The sequence below is a fragment of the Coenobita brevimanus genome, chromosome 73 (assembly GCF_032717465.1).
Source record: "Coenobita brevimanus isolate Jiangsu-jjx chromosome 73, ASM3271746v2, whole genome shotgun sequence".
NCBI lineage: Eukaryota > Metazoa > Arthropoda > Malacostraca > Decapoda > Coenobitidae > Coenobita > Coenobita brevimanus.
In genome coordinates this window covers 13,861,506-13,880,123 of record NC_137026.1, presented here as the reverse complement: position 1 = coordinate 13,880,123, position 18,618 = coordinate 13,861,506, and the positions used below count along the sequence as shown (strand labels likewise).

Below are 18,618 nucleotides of genomic sequence, written 5' to 3'. Positions count from 1 at the left end.
TCACTCAGTGTAGAGCTCATATGGCATCACTCTACATTGAGTGAGTGGATGATGGGCGCCCCCATCCACCACACACACACACACACACACACACACACACACACACACGTATATATATATATATATATATATATATATATATATATATATATATATATATATATATATATATATATATATATATATATATATATATATATATATATGTGTGTGTGTGTGTGTGTGTGTGTGTGTGTGTGTGTGTGTGTGTGTATATATATATATATATATATATATATATATATATATATATATATTTAAAATATGTGGGGGCGCTCGCCACCCACTCAATGTAGTGCTGCTCTCGGGTGTCTGCCCTGTCCTCTCCTCCATCCTTCTTTCCTTCCATCTTCTGTCTTTCTTTCCTTCATTCATTCCTCGTCTTTCTGCCTGCGGGTGACTTTACAGTCCTTCTTCTTTCTTTCATTCCTTCATTCTTTCCTCTTCCTTCTGCCCGTGGGTGACTCTACACTGTACACCAGGAAACCATTTACTACGCTGGGTGGTAACCATATAACCAAATTTTGGCGCCTGGTAGTTTAGTGGGTAATTATTGTGCTCCAATCGGATTGAGCCGGTGAAGGTTTATATCCAAGGGATGATTGGGGTTTATTGCTCACTTAATGGCACTCAGGGATGAGTGAGGCTGGTCACTCTCATCTTAAATCTCGGGACCAACTGCCTAGCCCCGGGCTCCTACGCTCCTCATGGGGCAACGTAGGATTGGATGATGGATGGATGGATATATATATATATATATATATATATATATAACTCTAATTTAACTTACGCTTATTATGATCTAACAAAACAGATCCACTTTATTACAGATTGATGATACAGGACTTGGCTTTAACATACTGGAGGGTAGTTAAAGTTGCTTTTTTGTTTTCTTCCAGTTTCTACGAACATTTCTTTTGTGACAAAAAGTAATTACTGTATACTCAAAAATCAAACATTATATATATATGGGACACATCAGTATTCAATAAAAGTCATCCATCCATCCATACATCCATCATCCAATCCTACGTTGCCCCATGAGGAGCGTAGAAACCCGAGGCTAGGCAAGTTGGTCCTGATATTTAAGATGAGAGTCAACGTAAATAATGGGAAAGACACAAGTACTTGAACTGTACGCAGAATGCACAAACTGTTCAGAGGAATGCAACGAAATTCAAATAGGAATAATATGCTGGATTATCTCCACAACCCTTACAATTGTACTGATAACTACCAGTACCAGAAATTTTATACTAGACCGTAACGCCTTCAAACTACCTCTGCTTCCTCTCATCCATTAATCCTTGAACAATATAGTTGAGATGTTCAGAAAACCGAATGAATGAAAAATTACCCACTACTCGATCGCGCCCAGCGCTTCCCATAGTTTCATTGACAACTTCTCCTGTTACAAACTTCGTCATGGTATCAGAATAGTCTTTGGGATTCTGTTCACAAAGAAATCCTGTCCCTCCATTCATGATAGTCTCTTTGGGGCCCCCTTCTGTTCTCTGTGATTGCTGGTGTGCCAACACACATGGCCTCAACGGGTACAATTCCAAGTGCTTTTGCAGCTCTCAGAGGAACAATTTTCACTTTATCTGAAGGAGATCCGAGAAACATAACTTGATCATAGATGCCCAGACTTTTGGCCAAGTTCGCCAGCTCAGTATAATGCTTAGTATTTTCCCTCACACTGTCATCATAGCCACGTGCCACTACACATGTATCTTTCAGTACATTGTCTAATAGCAACTTTGTGTACTCCAGGGCCAATGGGAGGGTCTTTTTCCGTCCATATCTCTTCAGGGAGAGGAACATGAACTCACACTCAGTATCTACCCCAGCATCCTCCAGAGTCAAGGAGGAATATCGATCAAAAGTTTCAAAGTCTAATGATGGGTAGAGAACTGATGATGAGGTTTTGATTGATTTGAACGTACTGATATAAACACTTGCAGTATAAAGGCTGTTCACCAACACACAGTCAGCCTGGGCTGTAGCCTTTTCCTCTAAGGTATCCCAAAAACATCTATAGCATTTCTTGACAATTGACTTCCTTTGTGTGAGGTGGTCTGGAAAGTGACAGTAGAAAATAATTTTGACCTTCCCTCGTAATCTCAGGAATGAAATAGAAGTTGACATAATAATAATAATAATAATAATAATAATAATAATAATAATAATAATGTTAATAATAATAATAATAATGATAATAATAATAATGATGATAAAAATGATTGTGATGATGGTGATGATGATGATAATAATAATAATAATAATGATAATGATAATCATCATCATCATCATCATCTAGTCCTGTGTTGCCCTATGAGGAACCTAGGAGCCCGAGGCTATGCAGGTTGGTCCTGACATTTAAGATGAGAGTGACCAGCCTGACTCATCCCTGAGTGGCATTACTTGAGCAATAAACCCCAAACACCCCTTGGATATAAACCTTCACCAGCTCAATCCGATGGGAGGGCCTTAATTGCCCAGTAAACCATCAGACGCCATAATTTGATTATATGATTACCACCCAGCGTAGTAAATGGTTTCCTGGTGTACAGGAAATCATTTGGCATGTCACTCAGTGTAGAGTCACCCATATACAGAAGGAAGAGGAAAGAATTAATGAAAGAACGACAGAAGAGGAAGGAGGGAAAGAGGGAAGGAAGAGAGGAAAGGGCAAACATCCAAGAGCAGCATTACATCGAGTGAGTGGATGGTGAGCACCCAGAACGCAGTGGTAGTATTTAGGACGAATATCTCTCAGACGTTTAGTGTTACTTTTGTGTGTCAAAGCACAGTCTGAGTCATGATGGAGGGGCCACCAGCCAAATGATGATAATAATGATAATAACATCGATAACAGTCAAACAATTAATAACAAAAACAGCCACCTAATAATATTGCATCTCCTCCCTCTTCACCACAGGTACATCAGTTTACATAGCCGGTGCCAGCGAGGTACACATCCAGCAGGGTAGCGTTCTGGCCATGACGTGTACCGTAGACCATACAGACCAAGAGGGTCCCCGCAGCCTGGCATGGTATCACGGAGCCACAAGGATTCAATATGATAGCCCGAGAGGCGGCATTGCTATCAAGGTGGGGTCAACCACGATGCTGGTTTACTGTGTCAGCGGCGAGGAAGGGCAGTCGTAGTACCAGTAGCTGTAGCAGCAAAATCAGTACAAGCAGCATAGTAGTAGTAGTAGCAGTAGTAGTAGTAGTAGTAGTAGTCACAGCAGCAGCAGCAGCAGCAGTAGTGGTAGTAGTAGTAGTAGTAGTCGTAGTAGTAATAGTAGTAGTAGTTGTTGTTGTTGTTGTTGTTGTAGTAGTAGTAGTAGTAGTAACAGTAGTAGCAGCAGTTGTAGTAGCAGCGTCATCATCATCATCATCATCATCATCATCATCATTAACAATTATGAAGCTTCTAATAGTACTGTCTTTTTGACTATTATGGTAGAGACAAAAGGTGAACAGGAACTACAGCTTCCTACCTCAGGTTTCGAAATATTTATTACGTCATTGTTACTTGGGAATTATAATTATGTCTTACTGTTATTTTGAGGTTAACTACGCTGGGTGGTAGCTATAAAACCAAATGACGCCTGGTGGTTCAATGGGCTAAGGAGCTTCGTCTGAGGGAGGGTTGGGGTTTGTTTGCATAATGCCACTCAGGGATGAGTGAGGCTGGTCACCGTTGCCTTAAATTTTGCAACTGGGTAGCGTAACCCCTGACCATATGCTCCCGTTTAAATGGGGCAATATGGGACAGAGTAATGATGATGATGATGATGATGAACCATTTCTGTGAAGACTTACTGTGGGAAAATTTGCTGGCATCGGGGCATTTTCATCGTGTAAGGCTGTCTATAATCTGCTATGCTCCATTCGCTTTGCCTTGGCTTAAAATTCTCTTCTCACCCTCATCACTGCTGTGGTCTGCCAAGAAATTAACACCAGAGTTGGGTGCTAGTCATGAAGAAGTGCCATGGAAAGGATGTTAAGCCATAGCATTTTCTTATTAGTTGTTAATAGAATTGTGTTGTTAGCCAGACTGAGAAGACGGGGAAGCGGACGGTGAGCCGGTTAATGCTATCCGGCGTGACACCAAGGGACTCTGGCCGATATACCTGCCGACCTGACACAGGGGGCACCGCTGCCATCACTGTACACGTCCAGTCAGGTGGGTCCCTATACAGTACTGACCCTACTTCCTCTCACCTTTGGCATGATCTGCTCTTCCACCCTCCACATCGACTCACTATATCTTTCCACCCTTTCTTGGTGTTCCTCTTCTATACTTCTGCACAATAATCGTCCAGTCAAGTGGGTCCCTACGTAGTACTGACCCTGCCTCCTCACACCCTATGGCATGATCTACTCTTCCACTCTCTAAGCTCACTATATTTCCCCACCCTTCCTTGGTGTTCCTCTCCTCTCCATTTTCATTGTTCATGTCCACTCAGGTGCCCAGGTGGGTCCCTACATGATACTGACCTCGCTTCCTCCCACCCTATGACGTGTGAGCTACTCCTTCACTTTCTGTATGTACTCATTTTAGTTTTCCATCTTTCTCAATCTGACTCTCCTTTCCTTCTTCATTATACACGTCCAGTAAGGCAGGTCGCTGCTCACTGACGACTATGCTTTATGTCTGTGTATGAAGCCTCATCCCATCACCTTCCCTCTGTACTGTCAGTTATTTCTCACAATATACACTCCCAGCCCTGTTATACCATGTAGTTTTTCTCTTCTACATTGTTCCTACTAAGTAACGACCCATAGTTCTGTCCTATCTCACTAGTGACTCGTCATTCCCTCTTCCTACGACATTCTCTCTCTCTCTCTCTCTCTCTCTCTCTCTCTCTCTCTCTCTCTCTCTCTCTCTCTCTCTCTCCCAGCTCCTGTTCCTAATGTCTTGACACCTGCGGCACCAAGACCATCGTCGTACAATTGGTCAAAAAACGATCTTAACACCAGTGAACGACAGGTATCGGAAATTCCACTCAGGTGACATCTCTGTGAAATTGGTCTCCCTGAATCAGGAACGCCCACATGAAGGTGTCAGTGAAGAGTAGGCATGAGTGTGACATAAAGCTGCTCTTGTCATATAGAATTCTGTTTATCAATCTATTGCCAGACGCCTTAATCCCGTAAGAGGTGGCCACAAACATATCGCCCCCATGTCGCCCTGTCCCCCGCCAATTCACTGCCCTGCTCCCAGCTCACACACCCCCTCTCGCATTTACTTCTCCACTCCATCCCTTCATCTCATCCTTGGCACTAATTCGTACTATGCGTATTTGATGGCTGTTCGCAATATTAATAAACAACAGTGGTTTTGTAATATTCCTAGAAAATAGTAACGACGAGAACTACTTTGAAAAACGGTGTGAGTGCAGTATCATCGTGAAGAGTATTATTATTTTTATGGAGAGCGAGAGACTAACAAGGAGAGTGAATGTGAGTGAGGTGGAGGGGGGGGGGATGGCGAGGCCAAGGATGAAATGGAGGGATGAAGTGGAGAGGTATATGACAGAGGGGGGTGTGAGCTGGAGGGGAAGGCAGCGAAATGGCGAGTGGACAGGGCGATATGAAGGAGATTTGTTTGTGGCCACCCCTTACTGGCTTAAGACGTCTGACAATAGATAGATAATTATGTGCTACGAAGAGGTGTTAATACAGAACTGTTATCATTCATTCCACCAGTGTTGTTGACCTTTATCAAGCCCAGAACGCAGTCGTAGTATTTAGGACGAATACTTCTAAAACATTTAGTGTTTCTTTTGTGTGTCACTCACAATCTGAGTCATGATTCAGACCACAATCGGAGTCATAATGGGGAGGCCATGTCATGATATACGTCCATACTATACCACTGGGTGTGATAGGAACTCATTATTCGGTGTATATCAAAAGCCTATCGCATTTCACTAATTACCCATTTACCATTCTGAACCATTATAAGGCATGCACAATCGTTATTACCAGTAGCTATGTGATCTCGCTTGTAAAACTCATGGATAGAATTAAACTATGTCTATATTCATAACATTTTAAAATAAAAAAAAATCCATTAAGAACCCCAGGTCAGGGCGACAGTCATAATCATAAGTAAGTTTTGCTTTCGTGGGTCTGCTCTACTGTACTTCATATTTGATTATATTGCTTTGTTGGATCTTTTTTTTATGCAAGAAAGAAGGAACCAAAGGTCTGGAGCCTGTAAACAGCTCACTCCAAGGAAAAAAAAAATACAATAGAGAGCCAAATTCAAGATCCTTTCATTTCCAGATTCCTGGACACACTGCGTTTGAAAGACTGGAGATCATAGGAAGTGGGAAATACAGAAAGGGGGAGACAGTTCCAAAGTTGATCAGTTCCATATATGAAGGACTGGGAGTAACGGTTAACTCTTGCACTAGAGAGTTGGACAGAAAAGGGATGAAAGTTTGTTGCTAGAAAGGTGCAATGCGCCCGCCGTAATGGTGAAGGAATGCAAGCAGACAGTTCAGAGATGCAGTGACCATTGAAGTAGTGATAGAAAAGAGAAAAAGATGCAACGGTGCGGCGAAGAGACGGAGGTTGAAGGGAACAAGTAAGAGGAGGAGAGTTAATGAGACGAAATGCCTTTGACTCCACCTTGTAGAGAAGAGCTGTATGTGGGGAACCTCCCCACACATGAGAGTTGTACTCTACACAGGGGCAAATAAAATCCGTGTATAAAGCCAACAACGGCGCAGCAGTAAAAGGAAGGTATGGAGTCGGCTTAGCACACCTAATCTCTTGGAAGTAGATTTTACAAGAGATGTAATATGATCTTTCAAGATAAATCCCGAGAGAATGACACCCCAAGTATGTTTAAGGATGATGCAGGATTAAGCTGGATAATATTAAACATTAGCTGGTACTCCTGTGGAAGATTTTGTCATGTTGATAGGTGTAAGAACTGAGTTTTTGATGCATTAAAAAAAAACAAAATTACTTTTACCCCAGTCAGAGATACAAGCCAAGTCAGACATTAGGTGTGCCATAGCCTCATTCCTTGTCTACGTAAGTGCTGAGATGGACGTTGCGAGAACCGAATGGAAAGGTGAAGGGTGGAATCATCAGTTTGTGAGTGGATAGGGTTAGATGCACAGCTTAGAGAGTCATTGATGAATAAAAGGAAGAGAGTTGGTGATAGAACAGACCTCTGAGGAACACCATTGTTGATAGATCTAGGAGAAAAACTGTGGCCGTCTACAACAGCAGCTATAGAATGACCAGAAAGGAAGCTAGTGATGTAGGCGCAGATAGAAGGAGAGAAACCATAAGAGGGCAGTCCAGAAATCAAAGATTTATGCCACACTCGATCGAAAGCCTTTGAGGTGTCAAGTGCAATGGCAAAGCTTTCGCCAGAGTCCCGAAAGGAGGATGACCAGGAATCTGAGAGGTAGGCGAGAAGATCGCCAGTGGAACATCCCTGACGGAACTGACGATCAGAGAAAATGTTCTGATAGGAAAGATGCTTACATTTCTTTTTCTTTTTCTTTTCTTTCTTTCTTTTTTCTTTTTTTGCTATGAATAGACTCGAAAGCTTTTGAGGCATAGGATGTTGAAGTAAGTGGGCGATAGTTAGAGGGTTGGGAATGGTCATCCTTCTTTGGGACTGGCTCAATGAGATCACACTTCCAGCAAGAAGGAAAGGTACAAATTGATAGACAAAGGTTAAAGAGTTTATTTCAGCATGGCATAATAACAGAAGTACAGTTCTTGAGGACAACAGGAGGGACTCCATCAGGCCCATATGCCTTGTTAGTATTGAGGCCAGTGATGGCAGAAAATACATCAGTTGAAGATATTTCAGTGTCAGCCATGAGGAAGTCGGAGGGGGGAAGTGATGGAGGAACAGCATCGGAATCGTCTAAAGTGAAGAAGAAAGTCTAAGAAAAGAGTTTGGTTTATCAGTAGAAGAAATAGCTACAGAGCCATCAGTGTGGAAAAAAGGAGGGAAGGATGATAAGGTAAAATTATTAGTATTTTGGCAAGATGCTAGAAGGAGAGGGGAGAATTCGAGTTGGAGAGTTCAATGCCTTTAGTACGAATGAAAGTATTTTTAGCAGAGAGGACAGATTTAGCACGATTCGGGGCAGAAACATACAAGAGATGAGATTCTGAAGTGGGTTGGTTCCGGTACCTTTTGTAGGTCCTCTCCTTGTTGTGGACAGCATTAGAACAAGTGTGATTAAACCATTTTTTTTTTTCCATTAGTCAAATAATATGAGAAAGGAATGTATGCTTTCATGCCAAACAGAATAACCTCCGTAATGCGAATGGCACACTCAGATAGCTCTTGGCCATGGAAGCAATAATCATTCCAGGGAACTTCAAAGAAGTAGTTCCTGAGGGTCTCCTAATCAGTAGCTCCAAAGTGCCACAACCCACGCTTCATTGGAGGGTTCAAAGGCCTTACTGGAACAATAGGACAGGTTAAGGTGATAAGGTTATGATTGGAGGAGCCCAACGGAGAGGAAAGATTAACAATGTAAACAGAAGAGTTAGTTGTAAGGAAGAGATCACGTATGTTGGAACTCTCTCACTAGGTGGATCGGTGAAAGGAGAGGAGAGCCAAAGGTGTTGGTGAACACTGAATTCTCCTAGAACGGAGATTTCAGAGAAGGAAGAAATTGATAGGATGTGTTCCATCTTAGAAGTAAGATAGTCGAAGAATCTTTCATAATCAGTACAATTAGGGGATAAGTAAACAGTACAGATATATTTAGTCGGAGAATGACAGGAAAGCCGAAGCCAGAGAGCAGAGAATTCAGAAGATTCAAGTTCAGAAACCCGAGACCAACATATAACGTTGCTTGCATATCCATAACAGCCACGTTTAGCTTTGAAATGAGTATAGAAAAACTAGCAGGATACTAAGAAGGGATTGCTTTCAGTTGCTTCGGACAGCTTAGTCTCTGTTAGGAAGAGAAGGTGAGGCTTAGAGGAGGAAAGATGGTGCTCAACAGAGAAAAATTTAGAGGAAAGGCCGCTAATGTTGCAGAAATGATAAAGTGAGTCAGAAGGTGGTTCGAGGCATCTCGCTGGTGGGGTAGTTATGGTCCCCCCACCCCCGGGGGCTCTGAGGTTTGATCACGAGACGCTAATTTGTTGAATTTTGAATAGGAAGTGTAGTGTGTAATGTGCAAGTGTTGACAGAAAGATGAACTTGCATTGGACAGCATGCTGGCCTACTCTGTGTTATTGAAATGCTTGAAAAGGTTCAGCAAAGGGGGATAGTCAGGAACTAGAACTGAGGGCCGATGAAATGGATTCCTGACTTACAAGAAACCATTAAACTGTCACTCAGTGTAAAGCCTACTGAAAAGGAAAGAAGAGTAATAAAAAGTTAGAGAAAAGATGGGAGAAGTAGGAAGAGAGGAGGGCAGACAGACAAAGAATGATAAAATTGAAGGCAAAAGTAGGCAACACTAGATCAAGTAAGTGGATGATTGTCGCCACCACCAAAGAAACTTACCTCTTGCTGTGGAAATTAAACCAGACATTAGACAGCAACAGGGAATAACGATGAAGTATTTGGATGGGTTGATAATGCTTGACTTTAAATGCTTAGGTGTGAAGTCAGATAGTTTAACTCATTTAGTGTAATAACTCCATTTTTTGGTGAAGTCACCAGGAAGTCTATTGCCAGACGCCTTAATCCAGTAAAAGGTGGCCACAAACAAATCGCCTCCATGTCCCCCCTGTCCCCCACCATTTCATTGCCCTTCCCCCAGCTCACACACCTATCACTCATATATCCTCTCCACTCCATCCTTCCATCTCATTCTCGGCCTCCCCCCTCCCTCTCGCCCCTCCACCTCACTTCCATGTCATCTCACCGTTAGTCTCTCATTTTTTGAGGAAAGAGAAAGGATAAAATAAAAATAACAAATCAACGCAAGGTACTTAGGGTGTTAAAGATTAAGTTGAGTATATATTAATGTTCTCAACCCGTTTGAGAACACAGTTCGCCTTGTATACCAAATGCCTTGACCCTTGATGGTGAGTTGGGCGAATAGGGTTGTTAGGAGGAGACGAGGAAGATTATAGGTCGGGTCTTACACTCTGAAACTGAAGTCTTTCCTGTAAGAGACTAACTTCACATAAGAGGCACACAGTTTTATGCAGAAGCCTGTGCTACTACACAACACCCCTGATATTACATGAGAGACACACGGTACACCCAGGCACATAAAACAATCACCACAAAGCATTATCAAACCCACCACAACGCTGTCCTACCTCCAGACATTCCAACACTAGCAATGAAAAAACGCCTACGTATAGTCGTGGACATAAATATCGATACACCCCTTCACGATAAATAAAGGGACAATGAACAATGATTTCCAGAATACTGTGTACGAGTTTCATAATTATTCGACTAAAGATTGGAATGATATTTTTGTCCGCGACTGTACGTATTTCACACGCAGGGCAATACAATACCTTGATCACAGTATCAAACTACAAGCCCCTTCCCTGACATCTACCCATCTGTGTCCTTATATAGTGATGATAGAGGTCATCAAGGTAAGTTTAGATCAGGACATTACTCAGTCCTCCTCAGTTAGATTCGGGTTGGGTGGAATTAGAGATGACAAGTGCTCTGCTTGTAAAATAGGCCCACACAGCATAACACACATGCTGGAGAACATCACATGCCGCCACACTAGCACATACACACACACACACACACACACACACACACACACACACACACACACACACACAATGGAGCACTACAGAACACATAACATCAACGGTGTAGGGAACCCATGGACAGTTGCTTTCCTGCGGTCGATAGGTGTGCTCGATTAGACGGACCGGGGGTAAGCATATGAAAAAAACGGATTATGGTACTGAACTAATAAGAGTTGTGTAGTGGCAAAGATGTTATTCCGAAATGTCAGGATACTTAAAACAGGAAAGATGGTTTAAGCATTGGAAGCAGGCAAATAAATAGATTAAGAATTTTCCAGATAAGCAAATGGAACACCGTCAGAGTGCTTAGTGCAATAAACTTAATCATTTTAATAAAGTAGTTGTTAATTTATAAACAAATGTTAATGCTTTAGGGCGATAGAAGAAAACAACTGGTCTCAGCTTTACCAAAAACTATTATTTTTAACATTCTACGGTCTCGGACAAAAATATCGATTCTCTCTCTCTCTCTCTCTCTCTCTCTCTCTCTCTCTCTCTCTCTCTCTCTCTTCCCAACATTTCAGTTTTTTCTATCGACATTCTCAAGGATGTGTATTAATTTAAAGTAAGTCCAAGAAACAGTCATATACATAAGCAGCAGTAATGTTTTGTTTCACTAACCATTTCTTTCGTAATATCTAACCGCATGACGCATATTGTGGTGGTTTGTCCATATGGAGAGGATGGAGAGTGAGAGACTAACGAGGAGAGTGTATGCGAGTGAGTAGGAGGGGGGGAAGAGGGAGGGGGAGGCCGAGGATGAGATGGAGGGATGGAGTGGAGAGGTATACGAGAGAGGTGTGTGTGAGATGGAAACAGGGCAATGAAGTGACAAGGAGACATGGAGGCGATTTGTTTGTGGCCACTCCTTGCGGGATTGAGGTGTCTAGCAATAGATACATAGATAGACGACGCATATTACAATGAATCTATCACCATTCATAATCATGTTAAATAAAGGTTGTTATGGTAAATGAAAATATAGACATGGTACAATGATAATGCTTTGGAATTACTTTTTAAATGAGTGGGTTCATTGACATTTATTTTGCTTATCACAAACACCCTATGGATTCTTGGTCTATCTGTCTATCTACTGCCGGACGCCCTAATCCCGTAAGGGGTGGCCACAAACAAATCTCCTCCATGTCGCCTTGTCCCCCGCCAATTCACTGCCCTCCACCCAGCTCACACACCCCTCTCTCACATACCTTTCCATTCAATCCCTCCACCTCATCCTTAGCCTACCCCTCCCTTTCCCCCCTCCACCTCACTCACATACACTCTCCTCGTTAGTCTCTCGCTCTCTATCCTCTCCACATTGGTGATAATGGTTAGATTAGAGACAAAACTGTCCTATAGATATGTTACATGAACATTTGATATTCACACTTGAACGTTCTATCTATCTATCTATCTATTGCCAGACGCCTCAATCCCGTCTGGGGTGGCCACAAACAAATTGCCTCCAAGTCGCCCTGTCCCCCGCCATTTCATTGCCCTGCTCCCAACTCACACACCCCTCTCTCATATACCTCTCCACCCCATCCCTCCATCTCATCCTCGGCCTCCCCCTCCCTCTTCCCCCCTCCACCTCACTCACATACACTCTCTTTGTCAGTCTTTCACCCTCCATCCTCTCCACATGGCCAAACCACCTCAGTGTGTTCCTCATAACGCTTCCTATCACATCCACATCCACACCACAATGCTCCTTTATATCCTCATTCGTCAGCCTGTCTCTCCATGTGACTCCACAGGCTCCTCTTAAATAACTCATTTCCACTGCTCTCACTCTTGACTTGTGTCCTTCCAACAGCGTCCAAGCTTCACTTCCGTACGTTAGAGTTGGTATCACAATACTGTCATGTAGTAACTTTTTCACTTCCATGCTCACTTCCCTGTTTCTTATCACTGCTTTCAAAGAACCAGCAACCTTTCTTCCCTGCTGTACCCTTTCAAGCACTTCAACCTCCAAACCTCCATCCATCCTTACTCATCACACTACCCAGGTACTTAAACGTACTCACATTTTCCAATTCCTCACTTGAACGTTAATTCCTTAATAATTAATCTTTTTATAGTCGATTACATTTCTCTCTAACACTATCGACTCACTACGTGCCTTGTTGTTTTGAAGGCAGATTTTGGTCCGGGACTGACGCAGGCTTTAGTAGCATATATTTTTTTTTTTTAATAGATGGTGGTGTCCTTAGCAGGTCGCTTTGCAAAATCCCTTTCATATTCCTCCAGCTGAAATGCCATTCACAGATACGGCCGGGGGAAGAAACCTTGTCCCTCCGTCCATATAAATGTATCCACTTTAGTCTGGTGCAAGTGTTAACCGTTACTCCCAGTCCTTCATTTATGCAACGGGTCAACTCTGGAACTGTCTCCCTCTGTCTGTATTTCCTACTGACTATGATCTCTAGTCTTTCAAACGCAGTGTGTCCAGGCATCTCGAAATGAAGGGATCTTGAATTTGGCTCTCTACTATCTTGTTGTTGATTTTTTTTTCTTGTAGGAAACAGTCTAGTGGGCCCCTGGCCTTTGGTTCCTTCTTTCTTGCTTTAAAAAAAATCGGCATGTGAAAGTGTCTCAGATAATGACTATCAAATGTCTTGCCACAACACCCAAACACACTAGACAGAGTGAAAAGTATTATAATCTCATGAAAGAGATAAAACAAAGCAGGCTCTTGCTAAAAATGCTTCTAAAAAATTGGGACTTCCGTACGGAGTTCGTGAAGTCTTCACTGACAAGCAGTTGGCCACAATATACCAAATTCATGTGCGTTCTCAGATCGAATACTGTTCACCTCTGTGGAGTGGATGTGAAGCGGTTGCACTGAGGCAATTCGACAAAATTCAAAAGAAAGCCATTAGATTCATCAATAACCCTGCCATTTCACAGGACCTTCCTCCATTATCAGTACGTAGAGATGTTGCTTCTTTAGCATTATTTTACCAATATTTTTGCCGTAAGTGCCCTGACGAACTTGCTTCAGTTATGCCTCTCCTCCACATTTTCTCCCGAAATACTTGGGCAGCTGGGAGCGCCAATGAAATTACACTCTCTCCCCCGCAATGCAGAACCACCGCTTATCAAAAGTCATTTATCGCCAGAACTACTACTCTCTTGAATTCACCTCCCGGGAGTTGCTTCTCACAAATATTTAATCCATCTTTTTTATTTAAATCCAGTTGTTGTAGATGTTTTATGAATAGAGGATGCCTTTAGGCACATGGACTTTTTCTAATATTATTTGTTCCTTCGTATTTCCTTCATCCATTCTTTGTCTTAAAAAAAAAAAAAAAAAAAAGTTATGCGTCGCAGTGGGCTGCTAAAAACACTGTTGTCTAGGCGGGTGGTGCCCTGGTGACGTTACGGGTCAAGGCCGCCAACCATACAACACCTGCGCAAAACTTTATTTTGGTCCAGAGACGAGCACAGCGTTTGAGGAATGCGATATTTGGAATCCACCAAACGTTTAAAGTATAATGTATGTTTTTCTTCACTACTGAACTGAAATTTAATTATGTTGTCCGAAACTATGTATATTGACACGGGATATTAATTAGCAAAGTTGTGTAAACATTAATGAATAAGGCTACATAATCCGCGGCCACAAATATAGCTAAAATTGCACAAAAAAAAAAAAAACGCTAGATTGTCGCTAAATGCAAAAAATCCACAAGCACAAATATCGCTACACTTGCTCTCAAAACCGGTAAGATTGTCGCTAAGTGAAAAAAATCTGGAAAGTCTCTAGAATGGAGCCTATAATCACTGGAATATTGTTAAGACTTAGCAGTAATATCGAGATAACTACTAGATTTCTTACTGTTAAAAGTTAAAATTGCCGCCCATATTCTGGTCGGTATAAAAACCTCCCTAACACCTTTTCCTAAGCGGCTTATTTTGCTTATTACTTCTTACTATCCTCTTCTGTGTCATTTAGATCATTCAAATACCTCCATATGCAGCACAAATAACGTTCAAATTGATATTACCACCAGTATCCAAAAATAAATCGTCAAGGAAGAGGTGCTAGGGAGCTTCCTGAACTGACGAGAAACAGGACCAGTATGTCCAGATCTACCGGGAAAAATTACACTATGAACTACGCTAAACTGGCAACACTATCAATTACGCTAAACTGGCAACACTATCAATTACGCTAAACTGGACACACTATCAATTACGATAAAATGGCAACACTATGAATGAAGACCAATTCCTAAAGCTCTCTACTTATCTATTTGTCTATGTCTGTCTGTCTATCCATCGATTTATCCATCTATCCAGTTATCTGTCTATATTTGTCGATCTAAAATTCAGAAGTCACTCAAAATTTTCATGCAATTGTCTGTTAATACTGAATAAAATATAAATAAGAAGACAATGCAGCGTAGAGGTGAGGTGAGGTGAGGGAAGGAGGGATGAAGGAAGGAGAGAAGGAGGAACGAAGGAAGGAGAGAAGGAGGAATGAAAGAAGGAGAGAAAGAGAGACGAAGGAAGGAAAGAGGGATTGAGGAGGAACGAATGATGGATGAAGGAAGTTAAGGAGGGATGAAGGAAAGATAGAAGGTATGAAGGAAGGAAAGAAGGGATGAAGGAAGGAAAGAGGGTGGGGTGAAGAAAAGAAAAAAGAAGGATGAAGGAAGGAAAGAAGGATGGATGAATGAAGGAAAGGAAGAGGGATGAAGGAAGTTAAGGAGGACGGAAGAAGGAAGGAAAGAGAAATATAGGAAGAAACAAGGGTGGATGAAGAAAGGAACGATAAATGAAGGAAGGAAAGGAGGAAGGAAGAAGAAAGGAAAGCAAGAGGGATAAAGGAAGAAAAGAAGGGTGGACGGAGGAAGGAAAGGAAAAGGGATGAAGGAAGTTAAGGAGGATGGATGAAGGAAGGAAAGATGAATGAGGGAAGGAAAGGAGGACGGAAGAAGAAAGGAAAGAAGGAGGGATAGAAGCTGAAAGGAAATAAGGAGAGATGAAAGAAGAAAACATAGAAAAATAAAGGAAGGAAGGAAGGAGGGTTGAAGGAAGGAAAGAAGGAGGGATAAAGACAGGAATGAAGGAGAAAATGATGGAAGGAAAGAAGGAAGGCTGGAGGAGGGAAGGCAATGAAAGAAGGAAATGACGATGGGTGAAAGAAGGAAAGAATGTGAAAAGAAGGAGGGATGGAAGAAGGAAAGAAGGGATGAAGGAAGGAAAGGTGAGGTCAGGTGAGGCTGGGAAGCGAAGTGAGATGTCAGGTGAGGGCAGGTGTGTGTGTGTGTGTGTGTGTGTAATTCACCGGGTCGGTCAGGATCACTTGATGGTCTTGATGGTCAGCTTTTACTCTCCCGGAAGGGAGGTGAGAGCTCATATAGTCCGATCTAAGGGCAAGGCTGTGACCTTCACACACGCACACACCCGTCCCCTTGCTCAAGGAGGACAGTAACCACCCACTTCGTCAGTGAAACTTTTCGCAACTTGAGCGAGGCGCGAACTCCCGTCCACCAGTTGGCAAGCGGGAACGTTACCACTGCACCAGCGAGTGTGTGTGTGTGTGTGTGTGTGTGTGTGTGTGTGTGTGTGTGTGGTCGTAATCCGTCTGCTTAGGGAACACATATAAATAGTTTATCGCCATGACAAACAGTGCTGGTGATGTAGACACGAGAGAGAGAGAGAGAGAGAGAGAGAGAGAGAGAGAGAGAGAGAGAGAGAGAGAGAGAAGTGTTTACTGAAAGAGCGATCGCACCGAATCTGAGCATAACGTTACATAATTTTGATGCAAATATCTGTAGGTGGAAACTGTCACAGACCAGATAATTAGATTCATTTATTTTATTGTTTTTAATGCAGTACGGATTTTGCATAACTGGAAACTATAATGAAAAATATTTTGTTCATGTGTCATAGTTTTTTGCTTCAATATATGTTTTGCAAAACAGGACAATAGAAGGGAAAATGTTGGATTCATTTGTAATAATTTCTAGTTTTAAGACACTGCATAACAGGACACCATAAAGCAAAATATTGGGGTTATTTGCCATATTTTATATACATACATTCATAATATATATATATATATATATATATATATATATATATATATATATATATATATATATTATATACTATATATACTGTATATAGATAGATAGATAGATAGACAGATAAATAGATAGATATAGATATAGATATATAGATAGATAATTACAGTAGATAGATAGATAGATATAATTTCCTGTGGCACCCTACGGGATGCATAATATATATATATATATATATATATATATATATATATATATATATATATATATATATATATATATATATATATATATATAATGGTAAGTAGGGGCGCCCATCATCCACTCACCCAATGTAAAGGTGCCATGTGATCTCAAGACTGAGTGAGAAACCAAATGGTTTCCTGTACCCAGAAACCATTTTCTACGCTGGGTGGTAACCATATAACGTGGGTTTCTGGCAGAGATAAGTGTCCTCCAGATTTCCCTAACCAAAATCACTTAATCATGGCAGTTGTTTCAGAGAGCCTCGGAGGGCCCAATACCTGCCCAAGGCCCCAACCAAATGGGCAGATTCGCATGGCCATATGGAATGTGAGAGGCGTGAATGAGGAAAGCGAGAGGGTGGAAGTGGTGAATGTGTTCAAGAGTGCGAGATATGCTATGATAGCATTGTGTGAAACGAAGATGAAAGGGTGGGAAGTGGAGGAGTGGGAGGGTGTGAAATGTGTAAGATCGGGAATGAATGGGCGAGGAAGATGCAAGGAAGGAGTTGCTTTGTTGATAAATGAGGTGTGGCAGAGTGGAATGAGAGACAACAAATGTGTCAGCTCGAGGTGTATGTATGTCAAGTTCAAGTTTGAGAAGGTGAAAGTGGCATTAGTTCTGGCTTATGCACCGTGTGAGGACAGGAGTGAGAGAGAGAAAGACAGGTTTTGGGATGAGCTGGATGAAGCAGTGGGAGAAATGCCCAGGAGCTATAAGGTGATTGTGGTGGGAGAAATGAATGGAAGAGTAGGCACTGGTCCTGAGGATGACATAATGGGTTGTTATGGAGTACCAGGAGAAAATGATACTGGGAAAAGACTAAAGGATATGTGTTAAGAGAGGAGGTTGTACATTTGTAACTCGTTTCTCAAACACAGAGATGCGCATAAATATACATGGTATTGAGGGAACGGGGATCATGTTGACGGAAGCCTGAATGATTACGTGCTCGTAGAGAGGTTGATGATGGGAACGGTTGCTGATACAAGGGCTGTGAGAGGATGATGTGGAGGTCGGTCAGATCATATGATTGTGGTATGCAAGATCAAGCTGAGAGGAATGAGGTGGATCAGAAGAGTGAGGAGTATTCAGGGATAAAGACTGAAAGCTGAGAAGCTGAGAATCAAAGAAATGGCAGATAATTACAGGACCAAAGTTGAGAAGGAATTAGAATTACTGAATTGGAATGAAATGGATCTGGACAGCCTGTATAATGCATATATGGACTGCTTAGTTAGGAATGCTAAAGTGGTGTGTGGTGTGGTAAGAGTAACAACAAAGAAGAAAGGTACGGCATGGTGGGATAAGGAGGTAAAGAGAGCAGTGGAGGGAAAGAAGAAGTGGCTATAGTGGTTACATAACAGGGGTTCAGTTGAAATTAGAACTGAATATGTTGAGAGCAAGAACCATGAAAAAAGACTAGTGAAGAGGGAAAAGAAGGAGGTTAATGAGGATCTAGGAAGAAAAATGAATGCGAACTACTCTGAAAATAGAAAGTTATTCTGGAAAGAGGTACGGAAATGTAGAAGTGAAAGCG

The 18,618-nt window shown here is 41.9% G+C and overlaps 1 protein-coding gene and 1 pseudogene across 1 annotated transcript in view; one reads left to right on the top strand and one right to left on the bottom strand.

Moving 5' to 3' along the window:
* LOC145407485 (netrin receptor DCC-like) overlaps window positions 1-18,618 on the top strand; it is a 110,397-nt gene that overhangs the window by 91,223 nt on the left and 556 nt on the right. Inside the window, exons 8-9 of the mRNA XM_080278415.1 lie at window positions 2,981-3,153; window positions 4,108-4,237. Coding sequence (XP_080134541.1) covers window positions 2,981-3,153; window positions 4,108-4,237 — 303 coding nt within the window. The remainder of the gene's footprint in view (window positions 1-2,980; window positions 3,154-4,107; window positions 4,238-18,618) is intronic.
* On the bottom strand, window positions 1,317-2,187 carry LOC145407393 (alpha-1,3/1,6-mannosyltransferase ALG2 pseudogene; annotated as a pseudogene).